We start from the raw sequence: 18,834 nt of genomic DNA, 5'->3' as shown, positions 1-18,834 counted from the left end.
CCAAGGAACAAATGGAGGAGGAAGAGGTGAAAGGCGAGCAACTGTCAGAAGATGAAAGGGATAATCATCCCCCTCTCTGTTGTTCATGGTTGGTGGGAGGGGACAGAGGAAACAATCATCTGCGTTACCCAGCCACCAGCACAGTATTAGCTTGGACCTCATGGAAGAGCCCAACATATGAGTGTCTTCTTGCTGCACTATCTGCAACATGATCCCCGTATCGTTATGATTCGGAATATTGCTGACTACTGGGTTGCCACTCTTTTATAGCCACATTATAAAAGTAAATTTTGCCAGATGCTTCCCACCCACTGAGACTCTTTCGCCTGGGGCCCACGAAAACCTGGAGCCCACCCTGGTCGGTCCCTGTTATACCATTTCTACTTTGGTGAAATTTATCCCACTTTGGTGGTGTCTGTCCCTAATTATTTTAAATTTGAAGACTCCTGATTGGGTCACCATCTGCTGGGTTGGCTGTAGTGTAAGATGTGTCGATCCTTATTATAACTATGTCTTCGTTGAAATTGATTCAACTTTGGTGGTGTCTGTCCCTAATTAATTTAAATTTGAAGACTCCTGATTGGGTCTCCAACTGCTGGGTTGGCTGTAGTGTAAGAGGTGTCAGTCTCTATTATACTACTTCTACGCTGGTGAAATTGATGCTACTTTGTTGGTGTCTGCCACTAATTTTTGGAAATGTGGAGACTCCTGATTGGGTCTCTCCATCTGCTTGATTGGGTTTCGTGGAAGAGCTGTTGCTCCCCATTATACTGTTACTGCTCTGGTGAAATTGATGCCACTTTGGTGTGAAGATTTACCTTAAACAAAACCGGATGCAGAACAAGGTGCTTCCCCCCCATCTTTATCCCTGATTTCTGATCCCTTCTTTTCTACCTCTTTCTCTTCTCTATATTCTTTCTCCCTTAATTGTGTTTTTATTTTTCAGACGACCAGCATTTTTAGACTGACCATAATTAATGTTCGATTACAGGAATATTTTCCTATCTCTTGGTATGAAACAGGACTTATATATCCTCCAATTGATTACTGTTTATCATCCACACTTCACATTTGTCTTTTCTACGCATATCCTGAGTAGCCGCAAAGCTCTATGTTTGTCCTAAGAGCTCTTACTCGAAGTTTTTCTAATGTCGTTCTATTAACTGTTTTTTGTATTTTATACATGCTTGTACATCTGTTCTTTAATGAAAATCAATAAAAAGAACATTGAAAAGAAAAGAAAGATGCCACTTTGGTGGTGTCTGTCCCTAATTATTTTAAATTTGAAGACTCCTGATTGGGTCTCCATCTGCTGGGTTGGCTGTAGTGGAAGCGGTTTCATTCCCTATTATAGTATTTCTACTCTGGTGAAATTGATGCTACTTTGTTGGTGTCTGCCACTAATGTTTGGAAATGTGTAGACTCCTGATGGATTGGTCTAAACAGTGGAAATCCCCCACAACTGACCCCATTTTGGAAACTACAACCCTCAAGGAATTTATCTAGATGCATAGTTATAGGAATTACAATAATGCTTTTGGTTTTACTGGCATATGGATTTATAATGTTGTGGTATGTGTAAGTTGTGCGGAGTACGTAACATCAGATTATAAAATTTTGTTGTGTCAACAGGGTGAAAACAAATTTTATTAATTTGAGGACGTGGTACGCTTTGAAGCAATCCTTAATGCAGGTTTCACAATGATAAATTGTGTAATTTTTGATTCCCCTCTTGTAGCATATTCTACACACTTTTAGTGATCTTCCCTTCTTCGCTGTTTGGGGAACCTGTCCTGGAAATTGTTTACCTGGGACAATACAGGCACATTCATTTTCAGAAGTACTGGGACCCTCACCTTCCTGAGGGCCAAACATTAGGGCCTTGGTGACTTCCTGAAACTAAAGGAAGGTCTACATATTGCCTGCAGAACAAAACCACACAAAAGCATTGTACAGTGCCATCTGTACAATGCGCACAGCCAATTGTTTGTACCATACTTTAGCCTTTTGCATGGCACGGTATAGCTTGAGGACCTGAATTGAGACATTTACACCCCTATTGTACTTATGAACCTATTAGAATCCAAGATACAGTCTGGCTTTAGGACTTGTGTTGGGGCACTGACAAGGGAGCTGTTGTCACGGTGTATGGTGGTCAAGAAAAGGACATCCCTCTTGTCTTTATGTCTGACCACCAGCATGTTGTCACTGCATTGGGTTCTGCCTTTGTAGGAAGATGGACCAGAATAATGGTCTCTCTTGCATGTCCTGGCCAGAAATGTTGGGACTGTCACCATTGTTGCAGGGAAGGACTTTCTGACTGGAGTAGACCTTTGCACCTGACTGTTGGGGGTGGGTGTGAGATATAAGAGACAGAGCGCTTGGGAACGGGGCTTTTGGTGGGTACCCAGCGTGTTCTACAGGAGAAGGTTGACTCCCTCAACTGACAGGCCCGCATTGTACCATTCCATTCCCCGTGCATACAGACTGTGCATCTCCTGAGACCAACTCCCTGTTACCCTCCAAACCCTACAATACTAACTGGTCGGTGCATCTGACATCTGCTGACTCTCTTTGCAACGCTGATCCGGCATTGCACGCGGTTCGCAGCGGTGAGACTGGGCCTAAACTTCAGGACTTTGTACATCCTTAGCTGTGCAGCAGACCTTTCCCTGTTCAGCACCTCATTCCAGGATCACAAGACGACGTACAGGAAGACCAGGATACTTTGTCGCCGCACAGAGACAGTGCTTCACTTTCCTTCAGGACCGACTCAGAGACTTCTCACGCCACCTATGTTGCCATCGTGGGATTTTCCATCCACCATCGTCCAGGAACCAGAGACTGATATTGGACCAGTTGTTGTTACTTTATTGCTGTATACATATTGAAGGTCTGAATATTTACACCACCTTACTCCCTGCGTGGAGTATTTACTGCTGTGATAACTATATATAAAAATTCTTGCTCTGCCTCCTGCTCGTCACTACATCCCACGTTCCTGCTAGTACCTTACATCTTCACCCTTTCTCAGCAGTTGCTCAATTAGCGTCTTAGGGAGAGATTTTTTTTTGCAAGCTACCGCATGCAACTGTACCTCTGACAGAGAGCGTCTTTAAGAATGGTATTCTGGTTTAAAAGGTATCTATTTAGATGTGATAACCCTTATTTAGCAGTGGATGCAGCAATTCCCACACAATTTTCCCACTCACCCCCAGGATAGGAGGGCATTCAGAGGGGTCAATCTATATGTCCTTACCTTCATAGACCTTCACAGACATTCATAGACCTTAAATCTGTGGGTGTACCCTAAGGTACTCTCGCACAACTTGTACAGTTTAATTCCGTACCTGGCCCCCTTACTAGTCCGGTATTGTCGGATTTGCAATGAACCAGATATTCATCTATAGCGATGTCCCTTTGGGGTGTGTAAGCCTCAGCAAATTTTCTGCTGAAGTGGTCGACTACTGGCAGAATTTTGCATTGACAATCAAAGTTAGGATTGTGTTGGGGAGGACACTACGCATTATCACTATAATGCAAACATTTTTGGATTGCTTTAAATTGGTTCCTTGTTATGGCCATACAGAATACAGATGTGCTGTAGAGAATATCAGTACTCCAATACTGCCGAATCTCTGGTCTTCTGACTATGCCAATATATGCATCACAATTCCCCAAAATGTCGTCATCTCTGCTGCATTTACAGGAGTCCATCTGGCATATGAGGACATGGGATTTTGGGTAAAAAATTGATGGGCATACAAATTTGTCTGGGCCACCATAAGATTTATCATTTCCTTGCTGAAAAAGAATTTGAAAAAGTCAATTTCAGTGAGGCCAGTAACGTCAAATTGAATTCCTGAAATGCCAATGAAATCCAGAATAACAGGCTGAAAATTTTCAGGGGGTGCAATCTATATGGAATCGATTGCTGTAGGGGTTGCCTGGGTCATAGGTCGTTTTTCTGGGGGTCCTTCCTCACTAGATGAGGAGGAGGAGGAATAAACGAATGTGGGATCTTCCGTACTGCCTGAATCCATGTTGGAGGCAAGGAAAGCGCATGCCTCCTCTGGTGAATACTGTCTTCTTGACGAATGGGCCATTTTTAATTTATTTTTCAAAACAATGGGGGGGGGGGGGTGTGCTAAGTGATGCTTTTAGACGTGTATTGTGTGGGGCTTGTGCAAAGAGTACTATTTATTATAAAAAGTAGAGGGAAAAAATAAAAAATTAGAAGAAACACTTAGAAGAAAAAAAATGAATAGAAAAATCAGATGTAAAAAAAAAGTTTGAATTAAAAAAAGTGACATTCACCACACCAATCCCCTTCCTATGAATTTACTCAGTGCTAACTATTCTTTTTTTTTTGCCAAAGAAAAACAGACATCAGTAACACTAATGCACTACTTAAGAAATTACCCGAAAACAATTTTTCTTTTTTTTTTTTTTTTTGCAAAAGAAAGATGCTACCTCCCTACCTATGAAGCTAATCTGTACTAACTATTTTTTTTCTAACACAATATCGGACGTCATTAATCCAGCATTATCCACTACTGTAATGTGCTAACTCACTACCTATAAAACTGCTCTGCAGTGACTACTATTATTTTTTTTTTTCTAAAAGAAAATTGAACGTCACTAACACTGTGACGTCTGCTACTCTAATACGCTATCTGGCTACCTTTAAAACGACACTGTATTTACTGTCAGTTTTTTTTCTAAAAATAAATCAAACAACACTTACACTGCAATGTCCACTATTCCATCTAAAAAAGAAAAGGTCCCTTGGCGCAGTCTCTGATCAGCAGCGATACTTATCAGAGCGCTGCAGCCACAAGAAGGGCACGAATGCTCAGCACAGGATGCTGCGCACATGAAAAAAGAGCAAAAAAGTGCTCCAAAGATACAATTGGGAGTGGAGAGGTGGAATGGGGGGACAGGAACAAAGATTGGCGGATTGCTGCTACTGTTATCACAGATCAGTCGCACAGCAGCCAGCACACAGCACAGCACAGATCACAGGAGGATCTCAGGAGACACAGCACAGGAGGACACAGATCACAGGAGGATCGCACTGGCCACCAATTATTTTTTTTTCTAACAGGTAACAACCACTTTGCATGCCAACTCTGAAGTAAAAGTGACATGGAGAGTGGTTATTTTTATTTTAGATGAAATCCTTTGGCGCTGATTGGTCAGAAACTATTGTTCACCCAATCAGCGCTAAATGGGTTAATTATGAGCAGTGATGTGGCGATTAACCACCCATTCCGACTGCTGTAATTGGGACTGTCTCAGAATGTCACATGTTTTTTTTTTATTTTAAATGCTTCATTGCCTGGTGTCCTGAATTAGGGCTCATACTCACTTGCGCGAGACTCGGATGAGTCTCGCACGGCAATACCTGACACTGCACCTGGCACAGAGGAGCGGAGCGTGCGGCTACATGTATTCCTATGCGGCCGCATGCTCCGATCTGAGTGCTGGCTGCAGCGCCGGGTATTGCCGTGCAAGACTCATCCGAGTCTCGCGCAAGTGAGTATGAGCCCTTAGCTGCATCGTATATATATATGCTTCACTTTGCAGTTAAGCAGTTCCCGCAGGGCAGTGTGTGTATACATACGACGCATGTTGGGAAGGGGTTAAAAGTCACAATTGATGAATCAGCTGAAAACATGTAGAAAATAAAAATGATTCCCACAACTGCACCAAGACAAAAATTAAAAATAACAGGTGAACACAAATACCAGACTGGAAAGAAAAAGTTCTAATTAAAAGAATTTGGTGCAAATCAAAAACAGGCTTAGGTCACGTGCACACGGTCAGTATTTGGTCAGTATTTTACCTCAGTATCTGTAAGACAAAAGCAGGAAAGGAACAATCAGAGGAAAAGTATAAGGCCGGCGTCACACTTGCGAGTTTTACGGACGTAAGAGCGCAGAAACTACGTCCGTAAAACTCGCATAACATACGGCACAATGATTCTCAATGGGTCTAGTCCTATCAGGCGTATATTACGGATCCGTAATATACGGCGTTCTACGGCCGCACAAAATCGCAGCATGCTGCGTTTGTCAGCGTATTGCGCAAAAAATACGCCAATGCAAGTCTATGGGAGAGCGTATAATACGGAATGCATACGGACCATGCGTGTGCCTTGCGAGAAATACGCAACTTACTGGCAGATGTCCGGAAATGTCCAAAGGACTCAATCAGGCAGGTGAGACATGCTAATTAGCTGAAAAAGCCAGACAGTGAACCCGGAAGTCTGCTGCACGCCTCCACGGAGTGATATTCAGCATGGCAAACATTGTCAATACGGACATGCTGATAATTTTGGTCCAAGAGAGGCCTGTCATCTGGGACCAAAGAGACCCAAATTATGCCAACAGGGCACAAAAAGAGGCAGCATGGAGGAGCGTGTGTGGGTCCCTCTTTCCACATTATGACCAGCAGCCACGTGAGGCACAGCGACAGATAAGTAAGTACACCCATGTTTGAAATGTAATGTTCTTGTGAAACAGCAGGCCTTTACTCCTTTGAATTTCTCATCAAGAATGTCTTAAATATTCATGAAAGAACTAGAAAGCACACCAGTAGATCCATGGTGTTGTACATGATAAACTGATTTCAGTAATGTTTTGAATAGGTGTCCCTTACTAATAGTGTTTCCCATTAATTGTCCTTTCTGTGATAGAGGTTAGGGGACTCTGTCCTTGTGGCCTTGCTTGATAATTGTGTGTGTGGTTTTTAAATTTAATATTAAATGTGCTCCCCAAATGCCTATTTGTATGCTACACTTAAATCTGTGTAGTCAATTACACCTTGTGTGAGCAATCTGCATAATGGTCTAATCAATGTGTTTATTTTTTGTTTTTTTAGTGGGTGATGTTACAACAAGGTGGCGGAGTATCCGTGACCAGTATAGGAGGGAGAGGCAGCAGCGGGAGAAAAGTGGAGCCGGGGCACCTCCCAAAAAAAGGAAATACCTCTACTTCGACCGCCTAACCTTCCTTAACCCCAGCATGGACCTCAGGCCGTAAGTACAAACATCACTCACTGTTTTTTTAAAGTATTTTGATACAATTGTTCCTTAAAAATTTGAATAAATATAAATTTATCTTTTTCAGAACTCAGTCTAACCTCACAGACAGGGAGACAGGGTCTGACTCAGAGCTGGTCATTGACCCAGTTGGAGAAGGTGAAGAGGTGGCTGGTCCATCTGCTGCTCCCTCCGGCTCCATCCCTCATGGCTCCTCCACATCTGGCAAAGGCAGCTCCATCTGCATCCGAACCACACCAAGAGGCCCCACAGTTTGCATCTGCCGCCGCAGCATCATCAGCAGCAGCAGCACCACCACCTAGCCAGGATGACCCTGGAAATAGCAGCAGCCCAACTGTTGCCCTGGATCCATCCCCACAGGCTGCAGTCAGACCACAGCGTTCACGCCGCAGGAGAGAGCTGATCCAAAGCAGGCGAAACGTTGATGTTGGGGTCATGAACTATTTGGCACGTGTTCGAGAGGATGATGGGGAGGAGGGCTTTACAAGGAGCCTTGCCCAGTACTTAAGGTCCATAGAGCGGGAGTTGAGGCTGCGTTTGAGAGGGTGTTTTCATATCCTTATTGACGCATGCACCCCCCCAAATGACCCATACAATCTCTTGCAGATGATTGAACAGTGGCAGATGTCACCTGAAAATATTCTGCGGCCTCTGAGATTACAAGGCCTGGCTGCTCAACAAGGATCTGAAGCACCCCCTCCACGTCAGCCAACACCTCAACCTCAACCCACAACGAACCCACAATGGCAACCTCAGCAACATATGGCAGGATATCATCAACCATCCCAATATGGCCACTTGTCCTCACCCAGTGCTGGAGGCTGGTCCCAACCTGGGTATGGACAATATGGTCATTTTGGGTTGGGGTATGATTCCGGGACATATGGTCAGCAACAGCAGAGGTATGTCCCAAATCCTCGCCCCACTCTTCAAAGTTTCCAGCATCATAGCTGGGCTAATGTCCCTCAGGCCACTACAACATCTGCACAGGGTGCTGGACAATTGGGCCTACAAAGGCCACCTGATGCTGACCCTGAGCAAGCTACATCTCCTGCACCAACCTACCAGGACTTGTAATTTTTTTATTTATTTTTTTTTTTAGTTTAAAAATTTTCATTTTTGGTTTTGTGTGTTTTATCTTATTTTATCCACAATATTCGTTTAGATTGTGCCTACATAGCAGTCTTTATTGTGGATGTTGTTACTAATTTTGTGGCCACTAAAAAAAGGCCATTTAGATGCCAAAATCTGGTTATGGCCAAAAAAAAAAACAAGACCATAACAAATGTTCTACAGTAAAAAGTTATATTACTAACAATCAAAGTCTGGATGCGCTCTATTCATTCTTCCATCACACACACATGATATGCTGACAACCATATGTGAAATAATTAAATACAACAGACCGAGTTTATAAATTGGTTAACACATACTTTAGAGAACAAAATAATTAAACATGCAAAAATGCATAGTCTTGCCAGGGAGTAGCACCTTGAGGAGTCAAAAAATAATTTGTAAAGACATCACGAACTTTAAGACCAGAAAGTGGACGGCGCGGAGGAGGGACATATGGGGTAGGCCTACTAACATTGTTCATGAGGTGATCTTCAAAATTTGGCGAGGAACAATCATGTATTCTTGTGAAATTATGTAGAATTACACAGGCTTTGATAACTTCATTGATTGTAGCCTCACTCAGCTGGATGGCAGACTGAAGAACACGCCATTTGGCAACAAGAATCCCAAAGGCGCACTCAACCAGTCTCCGTGCCCTTGCAAGTCTCAAATTAAACACCCTCCGCCGGTGGTCAAGGTTGCGCCTGGGGTAAGGCCTCATGACGTGCCTCGTCAGTTGGAAGGCCTCATCTCCAACAAAAACAAAAGGCACTGCTTCCGCATTGGAGCCTGGGAGTTGTTGTGGTGGTGGGAGGTTCAACTGGTTGTCACGTAGCCGCCGACCCATTATGGACGAATTGAAGACCCTAGAGTCTCCAGTTCGCCCATAGGCCCCAATGTCTACAATTATAAACCTATAGTTACTGTCAGCAACTGCTAACAGAACTACAGAGAAAAACTGCTTGTAATTGTAGAATTGGGAACCAGAGTTTGGCGGCTTACGCACCCTGATATGTTTCCCATCCACAGCTCCAATGCAGTTAGGGAAGTCACAAGTATTTTTGAAACCAGTGGCGATTTTGAGCCAATCCTCCTGTTTGGGCTCAGGCATCACAACTTCCTGAAGTTTCTGCCATATTTGGGAACAGGTTGTCCTAACAATGCCTGAAATTGTCGACTGCCCAATCAGAAACTCCAGGTGTAGACCCGCATAGGACAAGCCTGTGGACAGGAAGCTGAAATACAAGAAAAAGGTAATAAAAACATTAACATGATGACTATGAAAACAGGAATAAGCACAAGTGTATATTTCATTTACTAGGACATTATTTACAATAGAAAAAGGCTAATTTTAGAATCTTAATATAATAGAATATTTACAACATTCTTTTAAATGTGCTTGTGGCTTCATGTCCAAGTTAAGTTAATGAAACATAGTAGGACACCACACAGTTTTGAAAAAAAAAAACAAAAAAAAACAGTATGTGCGAATGTGGAATACATACCGTAAGGTTAGGAGCAGACGCTCCTCAGCAGAGATGGCTTTTCTCATCCAGGTGTCCTGATAGGTGATCCCAGGACGTAAGATCTCCAACAACATGTCAAAAGTCCTGATGGACATGCGACTATATAGGTAAAACTTGTCAGGATGTGCCCTCAAAGCTGAATATAGTCTCTGGAAATGTCCTTTACTCTGGCGTTGGGTCAATAGAGGATGCACCCACAATCTTCGTCTCCTCCTTCGCGGATCAACATTGACCTGATATGGCTGGCCAAAGCGACGAGACAACACCCAGTGAAGCAACACCCGCTGAGTTGTGCTTAAATACACATGGTCAGACATGTTTGTAAGGTCAAAGCAATACAGGCAAAATATGCTAGAGAACATATAGGGCAGATGGTAGTGGTCCACCTGTTGTAGAGGGCTTAAATAGTGTTGTTAATGATGGTTTAAATGATTTGCAGGCCTGAAAACCGTTAAATGTCCATTTTGTGAGGGTGCGTGAAAAATACGCCATACGGATCACATACGGATTATACACGCACAAGCACATGCGCAAAATACGCGACCAGACCTAAGAAACGCATTAACTACGGAAGACGATTACGGAAACATTTTGGCGTATTGAACGCGTAGTACGGACGTATAATACGTTCCGTATTGTCTTACGCCAAGTGTGACGCCGGCCTAATAGAAACACGTCACCACTTCTGTATTTATCACCCACTCCTGGTTTTGGCTTAGAAATACTGATGTGAAAAACTGACCAAATACTGATAGTGTGAAAGTGGCCTAGGAGTACTAAAAATTACACAAAATGTTTACATACCAGATTAGGTGTGAGGTGGCTGGGGTTTATGGGGTTGCATCTAACTTAAAATAACGGATATACTTTTGCACAAAATAAAAACATCAATAAGAATTAAATGGAAAAACAATTAACATTTAATTTTTCATAGTATCCTGAATTTTTATTAAAAATTACATAAAAATGAATGAATTTACAATAAAATTTTTAAATTGAAGTATCTTAATTATATTACACATCTTGTGATGAAAGAATTATGGTATTGCAGTATGCCTACCGCCAACATCACAAAATAAGTGTTAAAATTAACAAGGGTATACATTAAATAAACATCCATGACATGGACAATTATTCATGTCACAAGAAACGTTTCACATATGCTTTGTCAGGAGGTATTATTCGTATAATAGAAACAATTTTATATTATTCACATCCTGGAAAATTTCTTTACAATATTCTTTCAGTTTTTAGAGGGACAAGCTAATTTTTTTATGCATCAAAATAGAAACAAGTGTTACTCCTACTAGCATTCTAAGCAAAATTTGTAGTTCGTAAAGCTTCAATTACATTTTACAAATCTGCATTTATAGCAATTTACTCAAAGGCTCCATCAATAAGAGAACAATGGAGCAGTTTTTGGTACCACAGTAATGGATTGAAAAGAGGAGTCCTCAATTATGGTTCCATCCAATACAGCTTGCTCTTGATCCCAGAGGGAACAGTCTAGGTTTTCCTCTACTATACCACCACCAACATGTTATTCAGCACATTAAAGAGTAATTCCCAAAATATTAAAGGGGTTTTCCCACAAACAAAAGTTAATTTTAATCAATACATCTTGGAATAATAATTTCCACAATTGAATTTGATTAAATATAATGTGCCCCTGCTGTGTACTGTGTAATGGCTGTGTGTGACAGTACAGGGACATGGTCTGATCATACCGCATCTCCTGGGCAGCGGAGGACTCAAAAGAGCATACAGACATTACAGTACGGGGATCGCAAATTATTCTTTTTGTGAGGTAAAACATTGTCCTTCCTGTTTTTAAACAATCTTTTCTTTAAAAAAAGAATCATTTGCAATCCCCTGCTATAACGTCTGTATGCTCTTTTGCGTCATCCCCCGTTGAGGAGCTGTGGTGTGATCCGACCATGTTCTTGCACGGTCAGACACAGCCATTACACAGTACACAGCAGGGGCAAATTTATAAGATTATCTCAGCACTGGAGAATTTTATTTAAACAGATCCAAATGAAGAAAGTATTATTATTCCAAGATCTATTGATTAAAATAAACTTTTGTTTGTGGGAAAACCCCTTTAAGTTAACTGAGCTCTATGCTCTGCTTTCTATAACAATCCTACTGGCAGTGAATGGCATGGAGATTGAGTATATACAGTTATATGAAAAAGTTTGGGTACCCCTATTAATCTTAAGCTTAATGTTTTATAAAAATTGTTTTTTTTTTGCAACAGCTATTTCAGTTTCATATATCTAATAACTGTTGGACACAGTAATGTTTCTGCCTTGAAATGAGGTTTATTATACTAACAGAAAATGTGCAATCTGCATTCAAACAAAATTTGACAGGTGCATAAGTATGGGCACCTCACCAGAAAAGTGACATTAATATTTAGTTGATCCTCCTTTTGAAAAAATAACAGCCTCTAGTCGCTTCCTGTAGCTTTTAATGAGTTCCTGGATCCTGGATGAAGGTATTTTTGACCATTTCTCTTTACAAAACAATTCCAGTTCAGTTAAGTTTGATGGTCGCCGAGCCATGGACAGCCCTCTTCAAATGATCCCACAGATGTTCAATGATATTCAGGTCTGGGGACTGGGATGGCCATTCCAGAACAGTGTAATTGTTCCTCTGCATGAATGCCTGAGTAGATTTGGAGTGGTGTTTTAGATCATTGTCTTGCTGAAAGATCCATCCCCTGCGTAACTTCAACTTTGTAATTCATGAACATTATTGTCAAGAATCTGCTGATACTGAGAGAAATCCATGCGTCCCTCAACTTTAACAAGATTCCGGATGCAATTTTACTGTGGGTAGCAAGTGTTTTTCTTGGAATGCTGTGTTTTTTGGCCGCCATGCATAACGCCTTTTTGTATGACCAAACAACTCAATCTTGGTTTCAGGACCTTCTTCCAAAAAGAAATTGGCTACTCCAAATGTGCTTTTGCATACCTCAGCCAACTCTGTTTGTGGCGTGCTTGCAGAAACGGCTTCTTTCGCATCACTCTCCCATATAGCTTCTCCTTGTGCAAAATGCGCTGTATAGTTGACCGATGCACAGTGACACCATCTGCATCAAGTTGATGCTGCAGCTCTCTGGAGGTGGTCTGAGGATTGTCCTTGACTGATCTCACCATTCTTCTTCTCTACCTTTCTGATGTTTTTCTTGGCCTGCCACTTCTGGCCTTAACAAGAACTGTACCTGTGTTCCTCACAGTGGAAATTGACAGGTTAAATCTCTGAGACAGCTTTTTGCATCCTTCCCCTGAACAACTATGTTGAATAATCTTTGTTTTCAGATCATTAGACAGTTGTTTTGAGGAGCCCATGATGCCACTCTTCAGAGGAGATTCAAACAAGAGAACAACTTGCAAGTGGCCATTTTAAGTAGCTTTTCTCATGATTGCATTCACCTGGATATGCAGTACAAAGCTCAATGAGGTTAGAAAACTGCTTTAGTAAGTCAGTAAAAAGTAGGTAGGAGTATTTAAAACAAGAAAATGATAAGGGTGCCCATACTTATGCACCTGCCAAATTTTGTTTGAATGCAGATTGCACATTTTCTGTTAGTACAATAAACCTCATTTCAAGGCAGAAACATTACTGTGTTCAACAGTTATTAGATATATGAAACTGAAATAGCTGTTGCAAAAAAAAACAAAAACAATTTTTATAAAACATTAAGCTTAAGATTAATAGGGGTGCCCAAACTTTTTCATATAACTGTATAATCCATTGGAGACTGGCTCCCTGGTTCCAGGGACATATTCTCAGGATCACTCGGGGTGCCAACAGTCAGTCCACTAATGAACAAGAAGCTATCTCCCAACCTTATTATTTTAGGAATAATTAGGCAAGTGCATGTTGTATACAAATTCCATCCTTTTGGTCATTTGGGTGTTGCAGTGCCAATGAATAGTCCCACGGAGTAACATATAATCATGCCTAATGTGATGAAAATCATATGACAGATGCCCTTCAAATCAAATAGGTTTGTGTAGGGAACACTACTCCACAGTAAGCCAACAATAACCAATGGTAAGTACAGGTGCAACTTACAAAAATGATTGGTTATGAACCTATGTCATAAAAGGGATATATTCTCACAAGTATTTGATTTATAAAGTGCAAATTGCAGGGATTCAGTACTTCTAAATATCCTGCCAGTCTTCAACATGCATTTGGTCCACGTGTGGGACCATGTCTTCTTCTGAATCAGACCCGGTTCTTACTACAGCAGTGCTTTTTCTCCTGTCCTCTATGAAATTTATTTGATGAATCAGGACTACAGCTAAACAGATAACAACAATCTGAAAAAAAGTAATGCAAATATTATATAAAACTGAACACAGATAATGCAAAAAACAAAACCGTACATTCAGACTTATGTACATTTCTTTTCACGGCTCAATGCAACCGCTCAGGCCTTAATAGAGTGACAGTAGGCTATTGGAAATTACTTAATTTCTATATGCCTCCAATTTCATGCAACATCCAAGAGAAAAAATTGTGACACACTCAATCAAATGTCATCTTACAAAACTATTCTCCCCTAGTGAATTGCTTCTGTGGCACCATGTCCAGTCTACAGAATATGTATACCTCTACAACATGAGCCTTAAAACTCATTCAGCTATCCGTGGGGGTAAGGGAGAGCAAATAATGATGAATTGAGGCTGGGGACAGAGAGCAAATGTTGAATTGAGGGTGGGGGAAAGGAGACAGCAAATGATGAGTTGAGGATGGGAAGAGAAAATGATGATGAATTAAGGGTGGGGGACAGAGGCCAGTCAGCAAATAATGTTGCATTTAGGGTGGGAGGGCTGGGAGAGAGCAAATGATGAATTGATGGTGGGGGACAGGGGGCAGCAAATGATAAATTGAAGGTGGGGGTGGGGAGATAACATTATGATGAATTAAGGTGAGGGAGAGCAAATGATGAATTGAGGGTGAATTAAAGCAAATAATGATTAATTGGGGCGGGGGAGAACAAATGATGATGAATTGAAGGTGGGGGAGAGCAAATGATGAATTGAGGGGGGTCATGTTACTGTGCAGGGTAGCCCTATGTCACTTTTTTCTTCATCTAACATAGTGTAGAAGTTGGGGGGAAATGTGGGGAATGTGCTCTGGAAGCGGTGCTCTATATCAGGGGTCCCCAACTCCAGTCCTCAAGGCCCACCAACAGGTCATGTTTTCAGGATTTCCTTTGCATTGCACAGGTGATGCAATTATTACCTGGGCAAGACTAAGGAAATCCTGAAAACATGACATGTTGGTGGGCCTTGAGGACTGGAGTTGGGGACCCCTGCTCTATATAACTGGTGATCCTTTTATTACCTGTACACTGACTATATACAGAGCCACTGTGCATAATGTCACAAGTAATAACTGTATTACCGATACACTACAGTATATACAGAGCTCCTGTGTACAATGTCACTGATGATTCTTGTTGCGGAAGTGAAGTGCCCCAAAATGCATATATATATATATATATATATATATATATATATATATATATACACTAGATGGTGGTCCGATTCTAACGTATCGGGTATTCTAGAATATGTAGGTAGTATATAGCACAGGCTACGTACTATATTGCACAGTGACGTAGTACATAACACAATCGACGTAGTATATAACATAGCTACGTAGTATATAGCAGAGCTACGTAGTATATAACACAGCCACGTAGTATATAACATAGCCACGTAGTGTACTGCACAGGTATGTAGTATATTGGTCAGCCACGTAGTATATAGCAGAGCCACGTAGTATATAATATAGCCACGTAGTATATTGCAGAGCCACGTAGTATATTGCACAGGCACGTAGTATATTGCACAGCCACGTAGTATATAACACAGTCACATAGTGTATTGCACAGCATAACAGAGCCCACGCAGTATGTAACACAGCCCACGTAGTATATAGCAATGTGGGCACTATATGCGTGGTTAAAAAAGACTTAAAATAAAAAATAAACATATACTCACCTTCCGAAGGCCCCTTGAAGTCCTGGCGCCTGTGTGCGGTGCACATGGCAGCTTCCGGTCACATGGTTGGTGTGAGCGCAGGGCCTGTGATGATGTCGCGGTCACATGACCGTGAAGTCATGGCAGATCCTTCTCGTCTGGCATCCTTAGCACCGGAATCTGCCACTTGCACTGCCAAGGACAGCGTGCCACGTCGGAGGGTGAGAATAACCTTTTTTTTTTAATTATTATTATTTGTCACATTAGATCTTTTTACTGTTAATGCTGCATCAATAGTAAAAAGTTGGTCACACAGGGTTAATAGCTGCGTAACGGAGTGCGTTACACCGCGGTCCGTTAAGCTGGCATTAACCCTGTGTGAGCGCTCAGCGCTGACTGCAGGGCAGTAAAGCAGTGGCCATTTCTCTGCCAGACTATGGCCGTCGCTGATTGGTCGTGACAATGGTCGTGGGCATTTTGCCACGACCAATCAGCGACTTGGATTTCCATGACAGACAGAGGCCGCGACCAATTATATAGTAGATAGATATCTATCTATCTATCTATTTATATATATATATATATATATATATATATATATAAAGCTGAATGTGTGTGTGTGTGTGTATGTGTATGTCCGGGATTGGCATCTGCACCGTCACAGCTACAGCCACAAAATTTTGCACAGTCACACGTCTGGACCCCGGGAGCGTCATAGGCTATGTTGTGAGGTGAAATTTTAACCCCACGCGTTCCAATTCACCAAACAATTTTGCCCCTAGCTACATAATGGGGAAAAAAGTGAAAGGAAAAGTGTTGGAAGCGTCGCAGCTACAGCAACAAAATTTTGCACAGTCACACGTCTGGACCCTGAGAGCGTCATAGGCTACGTTGTGAGGTGAAATTTTAACCCCGCGCTTTCCAATTCACCAATTTTGCCCCTATCTACATAATGGGGAAAAAAGTGAAAGGAAAAGTGTTGGAGGCGTCGCAGCTACAGAAACAAAATTTTGCACAGTCACACATCTGGACCCTGAGAGCGTCATAGGCTATGTTGTGAGGTGAAATTTTAACCCCGCGCTTTCCAATTTACCAAACCGTTTTTCCCCTATCTACATAATGGGGAAAAAGTGAAATGAAAAGTGTTGGAAGCGTCGCAGCTACAGCCACAAAATTTTGCACAGTCACACGTCTGGACCCTGAGAGCGTCATAGGCTATGTTGTGAGGTGAAATTTTAACTCCGCGCTTTCCAATTCACCAAACAATTTTGCCCCTATCTACATAATGGGGAAAAGTGAAAGGAAAAGTGTAGGAGGCAAATTGACAGCTGCCAGATGTGAACAAGGGGGACTTAAAGAATGAGAGCGATGGTGCCAAAGAGTATATACCGTTCAGTTGCTAAGGTGGGGCCCCGACATGAGATACTCACCACACATGAGGATATGAACACACACACAAAATGCGCCACACACTACCACGTGCTTGAACACATATACCACCCTCAGCACACATTTCACCACACATACACCAACCTCGCCACATAAAAGTCGAAACACAAAAGTCGCCGCTCAAAACTCACCACGCGCAAAACTCGCCACATGCAAAAACTAGGCTCACGCAAAACGCGCCACAAGTGCAAAACTCACCTCATGGAAAACTCGCCACACGCAAAACTTGCACATGCGGAAAAATTGCCACATGCACAAAATTTGCAACACATGCAAAAGTTGCCTCACACAAAACTTGCACATACTCAAAAGGCACCAGACATAAAACTCACCACGCGCAACACTCGCCATGCGCAAAACTTGCTGCACACAACTTGCTACCCTAACCTGTCACATGCAACTCGACACACAAAAAGTTGCTACACGCATGTTGCCACACAAAACTCATCTCACAAAAGTCGCTACATGCATGTCGCCACACACAACTCAACACACACAACTTGACAAACGAAACTCGCCCTAAAACAAACACAAGTCTGGTATTAGCCTTCAAAAATAAAAATCTGATTAATAAGCAGACAAACTACAAGAGCAACAAATGTACCATATAGGAAATACGGCAGCTGTCAGTCACATGACCTGTCTATTATGTGTATGTGTGAGCTAATATATACTGTAAGGGGGGAGGGCTTCCTGTTGGCTGGGGATCAGGCTGCCAATTTATCTTACAAATACTGAGGTAAAAATACTGAGCAAATAACGTGTGAACGAGGTCTAACACAGGAGATCACACAGGTATATACTATATACAGGGGAGATGACACACAGATATATACTATATACAGGAGAGATGACACACAGGTATATACTATATAGAGGAGGAGATGACATACAGGTACATACTATATACAGGAGGAGATGACATACAGGTATATACTATATACAGGAGGAGATGACATACAGGTATATACTATATACAGGGGAGAGGACACAGGTATATAATATATACAGGAGGAGATGACACACAGGTATATACTATATATAGAAGATGACATACAGGTATATACTATATACAGGAGGAGATGACACACACATATATACTATATACAGGGGAGATGACACAAAGGTATATACTATATACAGGAGGAGATGACATACAGGTATATACTATATATAGAAGGAGATGACATACAGGTATATACTATATATAGGAGGAGATGACATTCAGGTATATACTATATATAGGAGGAGATGACATACAGGTATATACTATATATAGGAGGAGATGACATACAGGTATATACTATATACAGGGGAGATGACAAACAGCAGGTATATACTATATACAGGGGAGATGACATACAGGTACAGTGGGGCAAAAAAGTATTTAGTCAGTCAGCAATAGTGCAAGTTCCACCACTTAAAAAGATGAGAGGCGTCTGTAATTTACATCATAGGTAGACCTCAACTATGGGAGACAAACTGAGAAAAAAAAATCCAGAAAATCACATTGTCTGTTTTTTTAACATTTTATTTGCATATTATGGTGGAAAATAAGTATTTGGTCAGAAACAAAATTTCATCTCAATACTTTGTAATATATCCTTTGTTGGCAATGACAGAGGTCAAACGTTTTCTGTAAGTCTTCACAAGGTTGCCACACACTGTT

General features: G+C 41.7%; 1 protein-coding gene across 4 annotated transcripts in view; it reads right to left on the bottom strand.

Moving 5' to 3' along the window:
* Nucleotides 1-13,380: 13,380 nt before the first annotated feature.
* Nucleotides 13,381-18,834, bottom strand: part of LOC138678876 (tetraspanin-33-like) — a 162,349-nt gene continuing 156,895 nt past the window's right edge. For all 4 annotated transcript variants that reach the window (XM_069767756.1, XM_069767757.1, XM_069767759.1 and 1 more), the window contains one exon: nt 13,381-14,045. In XM_069767756.1, the coding sequence (XP_069623857.1) occupies nt 13,887-14,045 (159 nt within the window). In that variant the 3' untranslated portion in view covers nt 13,381-13,886. The remainder of the gene's footprint in view (nt 14,046-18,834) is intronic.

Source organism: Ranitomeya imitator, chromosome 1 (genome assembly GCF_032444005.1).
Source record: "Ranitomeya imitator isolate aRanImi1 chromosome 1, aRanImi1.pri, whole genome shotgun sequence".
Classification (NCBI taxonomy): Eukaryota; Metazoa; Chordata; class Amphibia; order Anura; family Dendrobatidae; genus Ranitomeya; species Ranitomeya imitator.
This window is presented reverse-complemented; position numbering and strand designations above follow the sequence as displayed.